Source organism: Indicator indicator, chromosome 26 (assembly GCF_027791375.1).
Source record: "Indicator indicator isolate 239-I01 chromosome 26, UM_Iind_1.1, whole genome shotgun sequence".
Taxonomy (NCBI): Eukaryota; Metazoa; Chordata; class Aves; order Piciformes; family Indicatoridae; genus Indicator; species Indicator indicator.
The window spans coordinates 10,163,783-10,183,809 of NC_072035.1; the positions used below are offsets into that span (position 1 = coordinate 10,163,783).

The window sequence follows — 20,027 nt, forward strand, 5'->3', positions numbered from 1 at the left end:
TTTGGGCCTAGAAGTGATCACAGCTTGGTTTGGTTTGAGGAGTAGCAAATTACACAGCACACATCCTGCTCCTTCAGGGCACAGGGATGGGAGTGGGACAGAGACTGTAGTGGTAAATCCAACCCCATCAGCCAAAGGAAACTGAATTCATCACTGGTGGTGTGCACAGGGGCAGGCCAACCTTAGCATTCCCACTCCACAACTCAAAGCTCCATACTGAGGTCATACTCAAGCACTTCCAAGCTGACTTGGAGATGGAAGAAGCTGTATCACCACCACTGCTGCTCTTACATGGGTCAGAGCCATGAAGCAGACTCAAAGTCAAGCCAAATCAAATCAGCAGAGAGCAGAAGCACTGAAAATAGTGTTTATTTGCAGCAGTGCTTGTGTTGTACAAGTGAACTTGGTATCAGGGTTCCACCTCTCAATTCAACCCCCACATGTGCTGACTTCAGAGGTAACAGCAATTTGAGCTGACAAGCAGGAACAGTTCTAACCGAGATGATCTACTGGATTAAAGTTTGAAGTGATTACTGTAGTGATTCCAGGATCTTCACACTGGATGGAAAGGTGTCACATACCTTTAATTAGCTCAAATCTCAGTGCACCTAAGAGGTGAGGTACATATCCATATGACCCAGCTGCCATAAGTGCAATTCCAACACTCACTTTTAAAACAAACAAACAAAATCAACAATATTTATAGAAAACCTTTGAGAACTCAGAGTTTAATAAACCAAGAAGCATCAACTTGCACTTCACATTTGTACAAAACCATAAAGAAACCACCTGCAAAAAGACATGTGAGCTAGCTAGCCAAAAAAGAAAAAAAACAAACAAACCCCAAAACAACCCCAAACAACCCTCAAAAAACAAAAATGGTCCTCAGCAAGAGCACGTAGAGCTTATGGGGAACAGAAATGCCCAGGTCTAAGTATTTCAACACTTAATAAATTTGAATGTCTTGTACAAATACACAATATAAAAAGCAGGTTAAATTCCAATGGAACATCAAGTGAATACATATCTATGTATATACATATACACACATATGTATAGAAACTCTCCCAATACTAAAATAGGCCATTGTGGTGAAGGTACTGGCATTGCCATTTCACTGGGAACTGGAAGGAGATGGATGTCCCTGGCTGGGTGTGTTTGAGTGGAAAATGGGTTTGCTCTCAAAGAGAATGACTGCAATCAGAAGCTGAACTGACCAGTGAAGCTTGACAAGGTTATCTCCCAAGGCTTTCACATCCCATCTCAGTCGTTAATGAAAGAGAAATAATTGTAGAGCACTCAGAAAACACAACGTGGTGCCCAACCTGTGCAGGAAATAGTTTCCCCCCCTTGTTACCCTCAATATGAGGAATCATAAAATGCCATTTTACCAGAACATAGTGTAACACTTTGCTCTTAGAGGAAAAAAACAAACAAAAAAAACCCAACAAAAACCCAAACCAACCAAACACCTGGGTTTGTACCATCCTACACTGATCCTGATGAATGCAGCAGTCCAGAGCTGTATTTACACACGACTGCGACCGGCGTTCTCTCCGTGCTAGCGTTAAGGACACAACATGGCTTCCAGAAAGGCATTTCACATTGTACCAGACTTGCTGATCGCAGGCTTTTCTTCCCCCTGGGTCTTTTGCTCATTTTTTCAGTAGCATCTTGGCAAAATCCGCGTTGGACATCTTTTTAGGCTCCTCAGGGGGTTTGGATGAAGTTGCTGGTGAGTTCTGGACCATCCCGTTCTCTGCTTTAGCCACGGGATGACTCTGGCGTTGTAGCGCGCGAGGCATCATGGAAAGCTGCGTCCTTCCCTTCCCTCTCCTGCAGGGCAAAAAGTGACACTTAAAAACAGCCCAGTGCTCCTTCAACACCCTGGCGAAACACAAAGGGCTAAGGTTTACAGAAAGTCTTCCTCATTTTATCACCCCTGTCATTCGTTTCAGGAGTAATCAGTGCAAAGCTTTCATTGGGCACCCTCTCAGTCTGCCCAAGTCCTGGCAGAAAAGAACTGGCCCACAGTCCTCAATATGAGGCTCTGGCCAGCCTCATCTAGTGTGAGGTGTCCCTACCCATGGCAGGGGGGTTGGAACTAGACGATCCTTGTGGTCTCTTCCAACCCTGACTGATTCTATGAAGCTCCACGTTTATCCACAGGGACATACAACACAATGCTGCAATACAACACAACTCCTGCTGCTTAGCAGGAGCACCCTGCAAGATGAAAGAGCAGCTTCAATGCTCACTGAACCATCATGGCTGGTTCTCCAGAACAACAGGATGTGGAAATTCAGTGCTCAGGTGCTAATGTCAGCCCCAGTGACACAGGACAAGCACAGCGATTGTGCCCTAGTACTCAGCACTGGTGAGGCTGCAAATGGAAACCTGGGTTCAGTTTTGGGCCACTCACTCCAAGAAGAGCATTGAGGTGCTGGAGTGGGTCCAGAAAAAGGCAACAAAGCTGGTGAAGGGTCTAGAGCACAAGTCTTACAAGGAGCAGTCAAGGGAACTGGGGTTGTTCAGCCTGGAGAAGAGGTGGCTGAGGGGAGACCTTCTGGCTCTCTATCTTCCAGAAAGGAGGCTGGAACTAGACAAGGGATGGTCTCCTCTCCCAAGGAACAAGTTATAGAACAAGAGGAAATGGCCTCAGGTTGCTGCAGGGGAAGTTTAGGTTGGACATGAGGAACAATTTCTTCCACTTGAGAATTGTCAAGGCGTGGCCCAGGCTGCCCAGGGCAGTGGTGGAGGTCCCCAATCCCTGGAGGGGTTTAAAGGCTGTGGAGATGTGGTGCTGAGGACATGGTTTAGTAGCAACCTGATGGGTTAATGGTTGGACTTGATGATCTTAAAAGGTTTATTCCAACCAGAATGACTCTGTGGTTCAATGCCCCATGCCCAATGCCCAATACTCTCAGTCCCTACAGACCTGTTTCTATTGATAAAGAAATCTGCTTCTCATCAATCCAATTTTTTGTGGTTGAGCACCTTTTGAATGTCCTCTCATTCCAGGTGAGACTCCTACATCTCAGCAGCCCAGCACTGCCAGCCCCCCCAGCAGTACTTACGCTCCATAAACGGGTCGGGGCACCGCGAACTGCGGAGCTTTGCCTGCCTCGGGCTTGTCGGGCAGCCTGCGGAGCGGGGGGTTGCTGATGGCCACCTTGATGACGTGTTCCTTCACTGTCAGCCCATCCATCTTCAGCACAGCCTGGGAGGCCTGAGCTTCACTTTCGTATTCCACATAGGCCAGGCCCTAGGTAACAGAAAAGGAGTAACCCAGATTACTACTTCTGTCTGCATGGCACTCTCCTGAATCATTTGGCTAAAGAGCACTGTACAGGAAGCAGACTGTGTCCAGTTCTGGGCCCCTCAGTTTAGGAAAGATGTTGAATTGCTGGAGCATGTCCAGAGAAGGGCAAGGAGGCTGGTGAGAGGCCTTGAGCACAAGCCCTATGAGGAGAGGCTGAGGGAGCTGGGACTGTTTAGCCTGGAGAAGAGGAGGCTCAGGGGAGACCTCATTGCTGTCTACAGCTACCTGAAGGGAGGTTGTAGCCAGGAGGGGGTTGGTCTCTTCTCCCAGGCAACCAGCACCAGAACAAGAGGACACAGTCTGAAGCTGCACAGGGGAGGTTTAGGCTGGAGGTGAGGAGAAAGTTCTTCACAGAGAGAGTGGTTGGCCATTGGAATGTGCTGCCCAGGGAGGCGGTGGAGTCACCATCCCTGGAGGTGTTCAGGAGGGGATTGGACGTGGCACTTGGTGCCATGGTTTAGATAGTCATGAGGTTTAGGGTGACAGGTTGGACTCGATCTTTGAGGTCTCTTCCAGCCTTCTTGATTCTATGAACCTGGCTAAGTCTCACTATTCTCCACTTAATTCTTACCTACACATCTACAACCTGCACTTCTTGACTCTCATTCATGATGCCCTAATTTGTGGAAGTAGTATTATGAATTAAAAAAGGAAGCCAAGATCCCAGTAACTGTAATGAAGTATTGTGTCAGTGGCAAGTCTTCACTTCTCAATGTGTATCATACATCCATCCAGGCTGAATCTGGTGTTGGACAGTTTGGATTCATAGTGGAAAGGAAGATAAATCAATCTGTAGAGGGAGAACAGGAAGATCTACAAACTCTTCTGTGATTCTTCATTAAGCTATAACTTGCACCCAAGGAGTTAATTCCCTAAAAGCAGTCTCTGTGCTTTCAAGGGCAGTAAACCCCCTCTTGAGCAGCTCCAAGAGCTCTACAGAGACTGGCATTGATGCCCTGAGAACAAGGACCAGCAATAAAAGCATTCTTTGTGGGACAGGGATCCATGTTGAGTTCACACAGCAACAGCTGCTAACCACACTGGTAACCAGATGCTGGTACATCACCAGTAATGGGGTCTTATTCCCAGGAAGTGGACAAAAGGGCCTCCCCAGAAGCTGTTATGGCAGAATCCTAGCTGGAAGGCATCACCTCTCAGTTCTGCTCTTGTTATTCTTCTAAATCATCTTCAAACCCTTCAGCTGTACTTCTGGATTGTCCAGTTTCACACGAAATACACCAGGTTTGGGGGACTTGGCAGTGCTGGGAAAACATGTGGACTCAATGATCTTCAAGGTCTTTTCCAACCTAAATGGGTCTGTGATTTCATCTACCACTAAAAATAAAATTATTAGTGGTTTAGGTAGAATCCCAGCTCAGAATGTGGATTGCAAGAGCTGAGCTACATGCCAGCCCTGTGTGCAACAGGAGCTGCACTTGGAGATACTGCCAAGAACTAGAAAACACACACACACACATCATCACCAAGATGGCACCTGTTAAGTGCCCCACAGCAGACACAGCTGAGGTGTCAGGTAGAATTTTGGCAGAGCAGCAGCTGGTTTAGAGTCTCTAATTTAACAAGGAGTCATTTATTCCAGGAGGGAAATAATGAGCCCTGTCAGGGAGAGGTGGCTCATTTCTCACTGGCAAATCTATTACTGCAGCAGGTGTTATGAACAATAGCCTCAAGGAACTGAGGAACACGAGGAGGGGAATTGGTTCTGCCAGATGAACTCTATCTACTCAGTTACTTTAAAAATAAGTAGTCTTTGCAAAGCTTGAAGCAGTTTTTTCCTGTACTCCCAAGTGCTGTCAAACTTCCTACCTTGGGTTTTCCAGCTCTGTTGGTGACCAGACGAATGTCTTTGACGTTCCCATGAGCTTTGCACAGCTCTTCCAGCTCTTCCTTAGTGCAGGAAAACGGCAAACCCGAGATAAAGAGTTTGTGCTTCTCCAGGGTAGTGCTATACCTGAAGACCTGAGGAAGTAAAAAGGCTTTTAGGTACCAAACCAGCCAGAGACTCCAAGGATTTCAATCTATTCCACCTCCAAAAGCTTAAGAGTACTTTGTATTGGGAAGGAATTCTTTATGGTGAGGGTGGTGAGACACTGGAACAGCTCGGCCAGGGAGGTTCTGGATGTCCCATCTCTGGAAGTGTTCAAGGTAAGGCTGGATGGGGCCTTGAGCAACCTGACCTAGTGGAAGGAGTCCCTGCCCATGGCAGGGGGTTGAAATGAGACTTAAGGTCCCTTCCAACCCAAACCATTCTGTGATATTTGAGTGAGACAAAAATGCCTTAAAGGCACAGTAGTGTCTTGAAAAAGAGCTGCATACAGACACAGGCTACACCAAGGACTTGCAAATAAATGCTTCTACATCTCCTTCACAACGAGGACAGCCATGGATCAGGTCTTTCTGCTCAGCTGTCACTCTCTGAACATTAAGCTCTCCTGTGCAGTAACTCTGTAGTGCACAAACCCACTGATTGTATGATTATCCCTAGGACAGATCATTAACAAGAGCCAGTGGGTTGAGCTGTTATGACTCAATTGAAAGAAGTACTTTCCAGAGATGCTCAAGTAGAAATCTGAGCCCATCACACCATTAACAAGCTGCTCACACGAGATTTCTGCAAATTTTGAGTAAACTAATGTCAGTTCTGACTCGTGGTAATGTAGCATAAGATGCAAGAACTCCCAGAACACAGTATCACAGGATGGCAGGGGTTGGAAGGGACCTTTGGAGATTGAGCCCAACCTCCCTGCCAAGGCAGGGTCACCTAAAGAAGGTCACACAGGAACATATCCAGGTGGCTTTGGAATGTCTCCAGAGATGGAGACTGTGCCACCTCTCTGGGCAGCCTGCTCTGTCACCCTTAAATTCATGAAGCTTCAGATGGAACTTATGTTCCAGTCTGTGCCTGTTTTTCCTTGTCCTGTCACTGGGCACCACTGACAAAAGCCTGGTGCCATCCTCCTGACACCCACCCTTGAAGTATTGATCAGCATTGACGAGATCCCTCCCCCAGTCTTGTCTTTTCCAGACTAAGAAGTCCCAATTCTCTCAGTCCTTATCAGAGATGTTCCAGCCCCCTCAACATCATTGCAGCCTTTGGCTCTCTCCTCTCCAGCAAGTCCCTGTCCGTCTTGAACTGGGGAGCCCAGAACTGGACACACTACTCCCGATGTGGCCTCACCAAGGCAGAGCAGAAGGGGAAGAGAACCTGCCTCAACCTACCAGCCACACTCTTCTTGATGCACCCCAGGATGCCATTTGCCTTCTTGGCCACAAGGGTACATTGCTGGCTCATGGTCCCCCTGTGGTCTACCAGGACTTTACTGCTCTGGAAGCAACATGCTCTGCTAGCTTTCCTATGCAGTTCCACTGTTGAGCCAGTTGAAAGAAGAAAAGTTTACCTTAAAGTCTGGATTCTTGTTCTTGTCAACACATGGAGAAACAAACATTGGCCTTCCCTCCACAACCTGACGATCCAAGCCAAGAGCCTGGAGAGCAGACTTCTCTTCCTTGAACTCTACGTAGCAGTAGCCCCGGAAAGTGCCTTTGTTGCTGAACACTGGACGGATCTCTGTCACCTCCCCACAGCTCTCAAAGAGCTCTTTCAGTTTCACCTCAGGATTTGCCAAGGTGTAGGACAGGTTGCTGACAAAGACAGTGACATTATCTTTACTGCTGTCATGCAGAACTTTGGGGATGTCTTTTCGGCTGGTTGATGCCTTCTCCTTTTGGTTTGCTGGGTGATCTGGCTTGTCAGCTCCACTTCTTCCAAACAAGCCAGTTTCCACCTCCATGTCTTCTTCCAGAAGTAGACCATCACCATCTACTTTGTGTTTCTTGCTGGGCTGCTCTGCTAAGTAACAACATTAAAGCTTTACTAGGAAAAAAAAAAAAAGACACCATTTTGCTTACCACTGAAATGAAGCTGCCCTCCTGCACACCATGGAGTTTGGAAGCAGCACATAAAACCACAAATAAAGTGAAGAAGACACCAAATTAAAACCTCCTTCAGGTTTTGAGGAATGACTAACAAGTTACTTGACCAAAAGAAAAAGGATTTAAACAGAAATAATGAGGCTATGCCCCCACATCCTTTGTCAGCTCCAACCTCTGATCCATGTTTGGGTTTTCTTTCCTCTCTTTATCTGTTGGGATTTTCACTATCTATTTTCTTTTTTTTTTTTTTTTTTTTTAAAGAAATAAAAACACAAAAGCTCCCACAACTCCCCTGAGGGCAGCAAACTATTAAAATCCTGTTACCAGCTTCTGAGAGACTGCCTCAGTACTGAACAACCCAATTTAGACAGATGCCTCAGCATCAATTGATGAGTCAGAAAAATGACTTTCTTGAATTAAAAAAAAAAAAAAATAAAATCACAATTTCTCTGAAATAAAAATATTAAAAAAATCCCTAGAAGTAGAGGTTTTTCCTTCTAAACCTCTACTTCTATGGATCCAAAACCACTTAGTCTTGCCTTTATTTCGCTACCACAAAGACCTCCTAGGAGAAAGAAACCCAGAAAAGACAGCAGCGCTGAAGACACCAGTGATGGCACTTCCTCATCTGCCTCTAACAGAGAGGAGCCAACTAATAACCATGTCATCAGAGGTTGAAGCTTTTAGTCATTTGGGTTTTGTTGGGGTTTTTTTTACCTTCTTCTTGTCCCCACTCCCCCTCATCATCATCGTCTGCTTTGCGCTTGTCGCCGATCTTGGTTTTTTTAGCCTTTTTGGAAGCTTTTTTTTCTGCCCGAGCCTGCTTTCGTTGCTCAGCTTTCTCCTCCTCCTGCTTTGCCAGGGCAGCTTCTTTCTCAGCAGCCTACAAACATGCAAGATTTATTTATTTAGTTGTTTTTTGTTTTTCCCCAGTGACTGTACAACATTTTCTGGAGTTACTGAACACGGAGGGTTTTCTCCTAAGCTACATCAAACGCAGCACTGCCAGGATCATCACTTCCTAGCACATCTCAAATTGCAGTGCAGTTTATTCTTGTATCCAGCCAAAAGGGGAAAGATTAAAAACAACATGAGGTTAGCATCATTTTCAACTAAAAAAAGAAAAAAAAAAAAATCAACAGTTTTGAGGCTTCAAGATAATGCAAGCTTATCTAAGAGGAGTAGTATTAGAGATGTGACATCCCGAGAAGCAGGATCTTAATAAAGGTTATTTCCTAGAGACCACTTAGGTAGCTCCCAGGAAGTTCTGACCTTTGCTCTTTGTTCATTCACTCGAGCTAATCTGTTTTCTGTTTTTTGAACTGCTGCATCCCAGTCTTCCAATGTTCCTAAAAGATAAGAAAAAACAAAAAAAAAGGGGGGGGTTAAAAAAACATCTTTGTATCTATTATATTATTATCCTTATCTTGAAAATACAATTCTGGAAAAATAAGAGTCAATTATTTGGACTTGATGATCTTAAAGGTTTTTTCCAACTGAAATGATTCTGATTCTATGATTTTATAAATTCTATGAATTCACTGAATTTAGTATTCACCATCACACATGAAAACTAAAAAAGTCTTCAAAGCAAAAAAAAAAAAAACAAAACCCCAGCAAAGCAAAAACCTCCCACTTGTAACAAGACACTTCAAAAAGGCATAGAAAAAAACCCAACCAATTTCAGCAGGCTCCCAGTCAAGCCAAAAAAGAAGGAAAAGCTGGGGGGGGAGAAGGGGAAGAGTTGCTTGTGTGTGCCACAGCAGTGAAAAGGAAACAAGAACAACCAAGCATTAGATCAGATTCACTGGGTATCACATTGTACACAAACCAGAGCAGGTAAAATGAGATGATGCGCTGTGAGTTACCTTCTATCCTCTCCAGTGTCAGCAGCACCTCGCAGACGTGCTCTGGGTAGTCACTGGTGCACTGCACCGCTCGGTGCAAGGCCTTCCTGCAGTGCTGAGTGTCCCCATGAGCTCTGCAGGAGGGAAAGAACAGCCATGAGGAGCCAACCCTCCACATCAGGAGTACAAGATGACAGGTCACTTTGTTCTGTGCCAATGGTTTCCCTCCTTCCCCACCAAACACAACCCACTGTTGATGGAATGCTTCTGAAGTACAGGGCAGGGCTGCTGGAAGAACATCACCACATTGCAAAACCCTATGAAGTGTACCCATACTAAGCAGCTAAGGCTTGTCTTAGTTAAGGAGACTAAAAGAGTTAATTAACTCTTTAGTTAATGGATAGAGAGCAGCCCTGTGGAGAAGGACTTGGGGGTGCTGGTTGATGAGAAGCTCAACATGAGCTGGCAATTCGTGCTCACAGCCCAGAGCCAACCCTGTCCTGCCCTGATCCCCAGCAGCATGGGCAGGGAGCGGATTCTGCCCCTCTGCCACGCTCAGCTGAGACCCCACCTGCAGTTCTGGGGCCAGCTCTGGAGTCCTGAGCACAGGAAAGACAGGGATCTGTTGGAGTAGGGCCAGAGGAGGCCACAAAGATGATTGGAAGGCTGAAACTCCTCAGCTGTGAGGCCAGGCTGAGACAGTTGGGTTTCCAGCCTGGAGAAGGCTCAGGGGAGACTTCAGAGCAGCCTTCCAGCATTTGAAGGGGGCTACAGAACAACTTTCTACAAAGTGATAGGATGAAGGGTGATGGCTTCAAACTAGAAGCTGCTCGACTAAGGTTAGACATGAGAAAGCAATTCTTCCCCAGTAGAGTGGTGAGGCACTGAACAGGTTGCCAAGGAAACTGTGGAGGCTCCAAGCCAATTGTTGAAAACCAGGCTTGATGGGGCCTTGAGCAACCTGGTCTGGTAGGAGGTGTCCCTGCCCACGGCAAGGGAGATTGGAACTAGATGAGCTTTAAGGTCACTTCCAACCCAGCCCATTCTGTGATTCTAACCAGCCTAGCCCTTACCTTTCCAGGTTGTAATACTCCAGCCACATGTTTGCATACTTGGCATTCCCTTTCGTCATGATGTTGTCCCAGAGCTCTCTGGCCTTCTGCATGTTGTTACACAAGCGGGCCTGAAACACAGCACCTGAAGCACTCAGTATGATCTAGTGATTATTTCACTGCTCCACTTTGGGACTAGTTAGTGTAGGCAGCACTCAGTTAAGCAGGATTTAAGGCAGTTTACAGCCTAGTCCTCAGTTCCAAGCCACCAGCCTGCTAACCAAGCTACTCACACGTCCCATGCTGCAGTCACAGCATGGTAAACATGCCAACAACTGGCAGCTTTCTCCAAGACAATGCAGCTTCTCTCTTGAGATGCCATACTTCAAGCCTGAAGCTACACTATGTGCTTGAGCAGTCCACACAGAGTAGAAGGAGGAAGATTTACTCAAAGTCACCCAGACAAAACACCCAAGTACAAGAGGATTGCAGTTTGGAGCTGATTGATTTTCTCTACTCTAGGAATTTAAATACATCAAACAGAAACATCACCTCAACTCTTGCCCAGTTCTGCATGATGGTGCAGGATGGATCTCCACTCTCACTGAATCCTGGGAATAAAAACAAGCAATTTGTGGATGGCTCTTGGAAATCCAAGTGTTTATTAAACAAGCTCTAAGTTGTAGATGAAATATTTATCTGTAGCTTTCTCCAAATGCTGGAGGCCCTTGAAGACAAGTTAAACATTGTGTGGAGAACTGGCCCTCTAGAAATTCATTGTGAGGAAAAGAAAACAATCTATTGGATGATTTAACTCACTCTCTTCAACTTCTTGTTTCAAGTACTCCACAGCTCGAGTGAATGCAGACCGCAGCTCTTCCAGTTCTTTACTTGAGTCTGGAGAAAAAAAAAAAAAGAATTGCCTTCAAATAATAATTTAATTTTCATCTCACATTCACTGAAACCTCTTCCCTAACACCCATGAGGATTTTATTGTGGGAGGAATTTTTACTACTTCAATGAAGTTTACTGCATGCATAACAAAGAACCACCAAGCATTTCATTTGGGGCATTTTTGCATCAGCACAAATCTATTCTGTAGGCCAAGAGATGATTTTAAACATCAATTAAACTCATACAGTTCATAGACACCAAGTGGCCAGAAAGTAATTTCTATGAAATTACTGCTAAATTTTAAAAGCATAATCAGTTTGAGAGGGACACAAAAGAGTTTACATGAATATTATCCATACCTTGTGTAAAATCCACCCTTCTTCTCAGGTAATCAAGATAAGCTTGCCAGATTTCTACGTAGTCTGTTGCCTGAATAAAGCCTGCATTCAGAGCTTTTTCAAACATTTCTGAAAGAAAACGGGGGAAAAAAAAACACCTCCTTTTCAATAGTGACAAAAATCACTACTTATAGCAACAGGGAAAAAAAAACAAAACAGAAAAAAAAAAAATAGATACACCTGGCAGTTGTAGGAAGACAGGAAAACCCAAGAAATCCTACATCTGGCAAATTGGTTTAGGAAGGGAATTTAAAACCAGTAATGGTCAAGCAAATTGTTTGTGGCTTGCTCAGAACTGAAGCTGCTCAGCCAAAGCTGCTTTGCTCTACCAGCACAACTCCTGCATTTCATCAGCAGGACGGAAACAAATCCTGCAGCACCCCACAAGGCCCTGGTTGTTAAACTTTAGGGTGCACACAGCAATTTTGTACTGCAGAGTTTTACTGAGATGGTCTTTCCTTACCAGAAATAATGCTGTGATCAACTCTATGCCTCTCCATGGCCAAGAGGTATCGAATCCACAGCCCAACGGTCCAGGGACAGTTCCTAACAGCACGGTCATGAGCAGACAGGACCAACTCTTTCACTTTCAGCTGTCGGTCCTGAAACAATCACACCACAGAGTTTAAGTTCCTGTAGCCAGAGAGACCACCCAACACAAATATCAGCTTCTACAGAGCCTTGAAAACAGTACTTCTGTTTTAAATTTGAAAAGCTAAGACAAGATAGCAACAGGAACAAACTGGAACCCAGGAGGTTCCATCTCAACAGGAGGAGAAACTTCTTTGGTGTGAGGGTGGTGGAACTCTGGAGCAGGCTGCCCAGAGAGGTTGTGGAGTCTCCTTCTCTGCAGAGCTTCCAAACCCACCTGGACATTGTGATCCTGGGCAAGCTGCTGTGGCTGCCCCTGCTTGAGCAGGGTGGGGTTGGACTGGATGATCTCCAGAGGTCCCTTCCAGCCCCCACCATGCTGGGATTCTGTGATTTTAAAGTCTATACTCCTAAAAACCCAGTGAGCACTTTAAGAACAGAAAAGATCTGCTCAGGAGCAACACCAACAAGAACCCTATGCTATACTCAGTCTGCAGCACACAAATGTCTGCTTCTAACCAAGCCAATTTTCTGTCAATGAGAGTAAATTCCCAGCTGTTCTTAGTATGTTAAGAGGAAAGGATGCAAAGAACAGGATGCACACAAGGGTCTGCTAAGGCAGGTGCTGTTCCACCTGCAACCTGCTGTCTGAAGAGATAACAGAGCAGCTCAGCCTAGACAAGGCTCCTGCAGAGAGTTACACTGATCTCAAGATTAAGAGACCTGCCTTTCAAGTCCAATATGCTTCTCAAACTGCACTAACTAGCCCACATGTACTACAGGCTGAACATCTGGGTTCGCTTCAGCTAGCTGGCAAATTAGCTTAGTTCCCTCTGCTCAGCAGAGCACTAGTAGCCCTCAAACAAGTACCTTCATTAATTCATCTGTGCCTCCTGAAGGACAGGCAGGCTCCCCAGTGATTCAGCACTAAACTGCTTTTCTTCTGGCTTTTGTAGGCAAAAGAGGGCTTTTTCCCTCAAAAGCAATGCCTTTGGATGATATGCTGCCAGAGACAATTCCAGGGCTGACAATACAGCTGGGTAACACCCCTCTGCCAGGTAGCACAAGCCTTGAGGCCCACCCCTAACTTAATTGTTAAGAGGAAAAAGCGAGGAAATGCTCACCTGAACAATAAACACAACACTGAAACAAGGAAGAAGCCAAAAGAATCACAGAATGGTTTGGGTTGGAGGGGACCTTAAAGATCATCTCATTGCAACCCCCTGACATGGGCAGGGACACCTCCCACTAGCCCAGGTTGCTCAAGTTCTCATCCAACCTGGCCTTCAACACCTCCAGGAAGTGGTCATCCACAACCTCCCTGGGAAACCTGTTCCAGTGTCTCCCCACCCTCACTGGAAAGTATTTCTTCCTCATTTCCAGTCTGAATCTCTCCTCTTCCACCTCAAAGCCATTGCCCCTCATCACAAAAGATGAGGTGAAAAGCAGTTACTGAAGAATTTTATGGGACAGGATGTATGTAGAGCTTCCTGGACATTCACTTATCTAAGATTAGAAGAATAAAAATCACCACCACCCTCCAGGCAAATAAACCCACAAATATCTGGTTTGGGTTTTTTTTTTCCTTACCAAATACTGATTGTAGCGTGCCCAAAGATCTGGAACAAGGCAGTTCTCAGCCAAAGCTCTCTCATAGATCAGCTGAATACGAGCTGGATCACCTGCTTTCATCTCAAAATCAATGTAAGCTTGATATTCTGCTAGCTTGGGTGTTTCAGCACCCAGCTGGAAAACAAACAGGGATAGAAAAAGGTTCAACTCCTCTGAACAAAGCAATATTCAAACAGTTACTCAGAGTGGTTCTCATGCAAAATTCCACACAAGAGATTGGCTGCTAAGTACCAACAGCTTTTGATTTTCAGGTATCTCTGCCCACCACGCACTCTGAAAGCATTCAGATCCCTGCTTTTGGGTCCTTTCAGTCCAGACTGCTGGAGGAAGCATCCAAAGTACTTGTGTACCTCAAGGTGGCCTGACACACTCAACAGAATCAATAGTTTCCAGTATACCCAGTTGTGAGGCTTCTTGCACATTGCTCACACCTAGCAATTCTCAGCTTTATCTCTGTGGCTAGAAAAGTAGTCAAGTGTGGGGGGAAAAAAAAAATAGAGAGAAAAAAAATCCCCCCAAAGCAATTAACTGTTAAAGCAAAATATAAGTAATAGCATTACCAGTGCCTCTTCATATGGTTTGTACTTCTCCAGTTGCTGTAAAGCTTTTTTGTAATTCTTTATTGTTGCTTCTGGTATTGGTTCTTCTGACCACTCCTCATACTCAGCATAGGAAGCCTCCATATCTATTAGAAGCCATGAAACCCCATCAGTAACACACTCACTGGACTGAAGAAATAGAACTCAACCTATATTTCACTCTCACATTTGTATTTCTGTTCACAGTTTTGTACATTAACTGTCACACATTCAAAGGGTTTAGACACTTCATCTTACACAGTGCACAATGCAAACTCAGGGCAAGTTGTATCCAAACTACTCCTTTTGACTTAGAAGAGCCAAAAGGGGTTAAGACTTGCCCAAGACTTCAAAGAAAAGAACCCAAAAATCTTTCAATATGCAAACAAAAAAGTCAAAGAACTGTGCTTAAGCTTCTCCTGTTAAGTAAAGCAGCAAGAAAAGGGACTCAAGGAGTTTAAAGTATGAAACAGATATGGCAGGATTTGATCAATCCAGCTAAGAACCAAGAAAGGTTCTTAGTGAATTCCTAGTTCTCAGTGGTATTTTTTGCCCATCACTTGTACTTTAAATAGCCTCCCACCATGTAATGAAGTAGCAGATTAAATCAAGTCTCAGTGAGCAAGGCTACTTCTGAACAAATGGGATCCATGCATCATTCACAGGGCAAAAGTCACTGATTAGAGCACCCCCAAGTTCTACAGCTGCAGTTTGGCTGCCTGTGCCACAGCTTATCCACACCACCCCTCCAGCTCTCACCTAGCAGTGGGATCCCCAGCTGGCGCCTGAACAACGTGTGGATCTTCTCAAGCTGGCTGCAGAGCATCTGCTGCTGCTCAGGAGATGGAATGCTGCCAGGGGCTGGCTGCAGACAAAAGCATTGACATTTAATCAGTTCCCTGAGCTGATGAACACGATGAGGAACTGGCCACAGACTTGGAGGATCTGGGCTCCGAGGGACTGCACGATCCCTGAAGGACAGATGCAGCCAACTTGTGTTTCAGGCCACCAGTGTGAAAGCCAAAACCTGGAAACTGCTACTCAGAAGCTGGTGAAGGTGGAAAGCATTCCTCACTGAGAGCTGACACATGCATGGGGAAATGGTAACCTGAACAGAAGTAGGCAGCATGTGACCAGACTGCTCACAAACCCACAGGGCTGCCAAATAGCTTCTCAATAAATCCCTGGTGTGTGCAGGGATGGTTTAAAGCTTCCAGCTTGCTCTCTGTTTGTGGATGAAAGGGGGTTCTCCTGTTACTCTTTTGTCAGAGCACTTCATAGAACGGGGTTGGAAGGGACCTTTGAAGATGTATCTAGTTCCATCTCCCATACTGTGGGCAGAGACATCTTAACTTGCACATCTTAGGTAGTAAACTGCAAAAAGTAAATGGAAACATTCACATGCTAGCTAAAGGAGTCTTTGGCAGATGTCAAATGTGTGTTCCAGGGATAACATCATCAAAAGTCACAAAGAAAGTGAAATAATGAGTAAGGTTAAAGCTGAATAGCAGCCTCCAGTACCTGAAGGGAGCCCACAAGAAAGCTGGGAAGGGACTTTTTACAAGAGTTTGTAGTGACAGAATGAAAGGGAATGGATTGAAGCTTGAGGAAGGTAGATTTAGACTGGAGATAGGAAGAAATTCTTTCCAGTGAGGGTGGTGAGACACTGCAACAGGTAGCCCAGGGAGGTTGTGGATGCCCCCTCCCTGGAGCTGTTTAAGGCCAGGTTGGATGAGGCCTTGAGCACCCTGGGCTAGTGGAAGGTGGTCACCTACTTCAACCTCCCTGCCATGAGCCTAGTCTCAACTAGACTCAGTTGCTCAAGGCCTCATCCAACCTGGTCTTCAGCAACCCTGGGAGAAGGCATCCACAATGTCCCTGGGCAGCCTGTTGCAGAGTCTCACCACCCTCATACTGAAGAACTTCTTCCTGAGATCCAGTCTAAACCTACTCTCCTTCAACTTGAAACCATTCCCTCTTGTCCTAGCACTGGACACCCTGATGAAAATTCAAAGTTAGTCTTGTCAGTTCAAGCTGAAGGAGCAGAGTGAAACTTTGCTTCTGGGTATGAGATTTTACCATCCTCTTTAAAAACAAATCCACACCAGGACATCAATACAGAGTGTTTACCTCAGAGCAAAGGATCACAGCCCAGCAGAAACAACTGGGTGACACTACAGCTTTTTTTCTCAGAGCAGACCCATGAAGGGGCTGCAGAAGCAAGCAGCTGTGCTGTGGTTTGTGATGAGAGCCCAGGGGAGGAGCCTTACCTGTGCTGTCTCCAGTATGGCATTCTCAAACTCCCTGTAAGCCTCCCAGAGAGCTGTGCCCTTGGTCACGTGCAGCCCCACCGCCGTGAGGGCTCTCTCGAACACGGAGCGCACCTTCTCGATTCCTCCTTCCTGCCCAATGCCACCAATGGAATACTGGGCATATTCCAGCCAAATCTCAGGACCTGTACCAAAGTTATGAGCAACAGATGACCCAAGCACCTCAAACACAACGAAAAAGGCAACTCTCTGCTTCCCCAAACCCCTCGTTCGCTGCCGATGAAAAAGTCGAATCTCTGCCTTGCAAAACCCTTCATTTTCTGCACGTAAATAGACCAAAATTTCTTCACCACCCAGTGTAATAAAGAAAAGTTGCAATGTTTCCACAAACAGCAGTTATGGGCTGCTCTGGAGGAGCTGTCACACAGGGGATGTGGCAGTAAAGACAGCACTAAGCAACACAGGAGCAGGCAGAAGCATTTTAGGAGCATTCACTTTCCTCAAAGAAATAGCTAAAGATCCCCCCAGTCAAGGGCCACAGCACTCAAAAGACCCCCCAATAAGTAACAGAGAAAGCATTCCTTAAGTGAGTTGCTGCCCATGGAGATTAGAGAAGCACAAAATATAAACTGAAATCTCTTCACAACATTCATTTTGAAGATTTTTAAACCCTGCAGTGGCACTTGAAGCACTGCTCTGGAATGGCCTTAACCCTGATGCCTCAGAAAAACTGAGGCTCACTTCACACAAATAATTATTTTTTATCCCATTTTTGCATTGTAAAAAAGAAGGAATTCCAAGGAGAAGACATCAGCTGAACAAAACATAACTAATTTTGGGGCTGATGTTAACAACTTACAGATGTAGTCTTTGACAGCTCTCTCAAACAGCTCATACACTTTCTCTCTCTCAGAGCTTTCAGAAGCCATTTTTATCTCATCCTTCAACCAGTCCAGCCAAATTTCTGAAAGGAAGAAATTCAGAATACATCCTCAAAGTTCACACAAAAAAAAAAAAAAAGCCAAGTTAAACACACTTCAACTTTTAAGAGAGTTTTTAAGCAACAGACTTTGAAAGAGGAAATGGCCAAGGGCCAAAGAGCAGTTTTGGCCTCCACAACTACTCCCTGTTAATAAAAAAGTTTGCTAGAGGCCTTTTCAAATTGATACTAAACAAGCCTATTTCCTTTCAAGGCAGGAGAATTTGCAAGCAGAAGTTGCCAGCAGCAGTTTATCAGTACCTTGGGCAGGGGACCAGCATGTACCAGTAACCAAACAGGCATCCAGAAGTACCCCTTTTCCTCACACTTTTACAAGACACAGCAGTAAATGGTTCTAGAGCCTGCAAGTTTCCACATGCACAGAAAGAAACTTCCCCCTGCCAAGGCTAAAAGCACACTGGCAGAGCAGCCCCTGCAATATTTACACTGCCTCTATGTTATGGATTAAAAACAAAACAAACAAACAAACAGAACCCAACAACAAACAAGCCACCCCCTTCAAGGACTACCTACAACTTCCACCAAAATTGATTTTCTTTGGTTGCTTGACTGTGAAATTTAACTCTTGGCAGGAGTCTGTCTGGGCTCTGACTCACATTCACCAAGGGGCTGGAGCAGTTTCAGTGCTGCTGTCCTTCAGCTGTGTGCTACCAGCCCTTAGAGCCAAGGAAGCACAAGCAAATGTCACCTGTCCCTAGGCTACAGCAAGTCACATCCTGGTAGCAACTCTCCAGCTAAGAGACAGACCAGGGACTGGAGTAGGTAGGCATACACAAACACCTCTCTCAGTCCCACATTCCTGCAGCACCCCCTGGCAGAGGACAGGGCAGGACATTACAGTCACAACTGACAACAACTCAAGTTCCTGCCACAAGCTCACTACCCTGTGCCTGCCAGAGGCCAAGCTCAACGCTGGCCACTAACACCAGCAGCATCCAGAGTTGAAAAAGTCCCAAATTTGATCTTTCAGGTTTCTTTGGACTGGAACAACACTGCTGAAAGCCTGGCACAAAAATGTTACTGCACCACTGAAGCAACAGCATTTTATAAGGATGGTGCTTGAGCTGTGATCAGCTGCAACAGGAGGAGAATTACCTTCAGTAAGGGGGAAGAGCTCACTCATCTTCTGACGAGCTCTTCTGAGCTTGATCAGCTCTCCCTCCTGGCGCAGCAGCTTGATCAGATCCAGGTGACAGTTATAGTCAAAAGCATTGATGGAGAGCTAAAAGGAAAAAAAAAACCAACAGTGCTTTTAATGGTTTTGTTACTGTTTTAAGTGATAGATGTGAAGAAACCAAAACAAGAGGCTCATCATCTCTTCTGGGGCATATAAACCTCAACATGTGTTAATGTAGCCAAGACAAAACCTACCTTGGTGCACACAGTTGCACCAAACTTCACACTACTGCCTGCAAGATGCTTTCAGGTCACAAGCAGACATCGGTAAGAAACGCTTTCAGGTTTAAAAGAGCTTGAAAGTTAACATTAAGAGCTCAGCTTACGGCTCTGCTGAGCAGTGCAAACACCACTGGGAGTACAGCAGGTACCTAGCTACAGAACAGGCCTATGAGTAACAAACTGAATTCTTTTTCAACGGAGCCAAATGTATTTTGAATTTCTTCAAAAGCTATAAAAAACTCCAGACAGTTAAATAAGTTGGTGTTCTGGTTTGTTTGTTGTTTTGTTTTCGTGTTTGTTTTTTTTTCCAATGACAACAACTCAAGAGGGCTGGACAGAAGATCTCCAGAAGCCCCTTCCAACCCCTGCTAGTCTGCGGCTTTGCCGAAGTGCTCTCGAGGGCTCTTCTCGCCAACTTCCCTCTCAAAAGACAACTCCAAAACGTTTAGTTTCCACTTCAGGCGCTAAACACTCCAAACTCCTCAGCAGACCCCAACACTAAACTACACCAGCATCCATGGATGTTTTCCCATCACCGCCGCAGTCACTTCAATGGGAAGTCACAAAGAACAAGCCCTCACAGAGGCAGGGTCGCTCCTCGCTTTGAGGTCATCCGGAAAAGAGCCTTCGGTTCCCCGGTTCCTCCGGATGAGCCTTCCACAGACCATAGCCCCGGGGCTGCTCCCGGTGCCGCTCCCGCGGGATGCCTGGGGCCGCCGGCTCTCTCACAGCGACGCCGGCGGGCTCCCAGAGCAGGGCCGGCTCCAGCACCGCTTTCCTTGGCCTAGGGGCCTGGTCCGAGCCGAAGCGGTGGTGCTGCCCCACCGCCCCCTCCCCACGCCGCCGCCGGCGCAACCGGGCCCCACCTGCTCCTCCAGCCGCTGGATCTCAGCCTCATTCTCTTTCTCTTCATCTTCGCCATCACCAGACGAGTCTGAATCGCCCTCATCCTCCGAGTCTCCTCCCGACTCGGGGTCGCCCTCCGGCAGCCGTTTCTCCTCCTCTGCCGCCACCGCAGCCGCCTCGGCTCCCGCCGCCGCCATCTTATGCAGCTCCCTCCGCAGCCAGCCGCGCTTCGCCCCCCGACGGAG

General features: G+C 46.1%; 1 protein-coding gene across 1 annotated transcript; it reads right to left on the minus strand.

Moving 5' to 3' along the window:
• Positions 1 to 755: 755 nt before the first annotated feature.
• On the minus strand, positions 756 to 19,979 carry SART3 (spliceosome associated factor 3, U4/U6 recycling protein). The gene is made up of 20 exons (XM_054392523.1): positions 19,803 to 19,979; positions 18,634 to 18,760; positions 17,398 to 17,502; positions 16,539 to 16,723; positions 15,028 to 15,133; positions 14,251 to 14,375; positions 13,649 to 13,804; positions 11,931 to 12,069; positions 11,429 to 11,536; positions 10,995 to 11,072; positions 10,728 to 10,786; positions 10,197 to 10,306; positions 9,145 to 9,257; positions 8,549 to 8,625; positions 7,994 to 8,159; positions 7,897 to 7,904; positions 6,742 to 7,188; positions 5,150 to 5,302; positions 3,078 to 3,265; positions 756 to 1,836 (listed from the first exon to the last, which is right to left on the minus strand). Exons 1-20 carry the CDS (start codon positions 19,977 to 19,979, stop codon positions 1,656 to 1,658), a joined length of 2,808 nt encoding a protein of 935 aa, XP_054248498.1. The 3' UTR covers positions 756 to 1,655.
• Between the last annotated feature and the right edge of the window lie 48 nt (positions 19,980 to 20,027).

What these genes read in the sequence shown, in the direction of transcription:
- SART3 (XM_054392523.1), bottom strand. Translation starts at nt 19,979, where the DNA reads ATGGCGGCGGCGGGAGCCGAGGCGGCTGCGGTGGCGGCAGAGGAGGAG. An exon ending in GCTGGGGATCCCACTGCTAG is followed by an intron (nt 14,376 to 15,027) that starts GTGAGAGCTGGA and finishes GGCTTCTAATAG; the next exon opens with ATATGGAGGCTTCCTATGCT. An exon ending in TGATCACAGCATTATTTCTG is followed by an intron (nt 11,537 to 11,930) that starts GTAAGGAAAGAC and finishes GTTTTCTTTCAG; the next exon opens with AAATGTTTGAAAAAGCTCTG.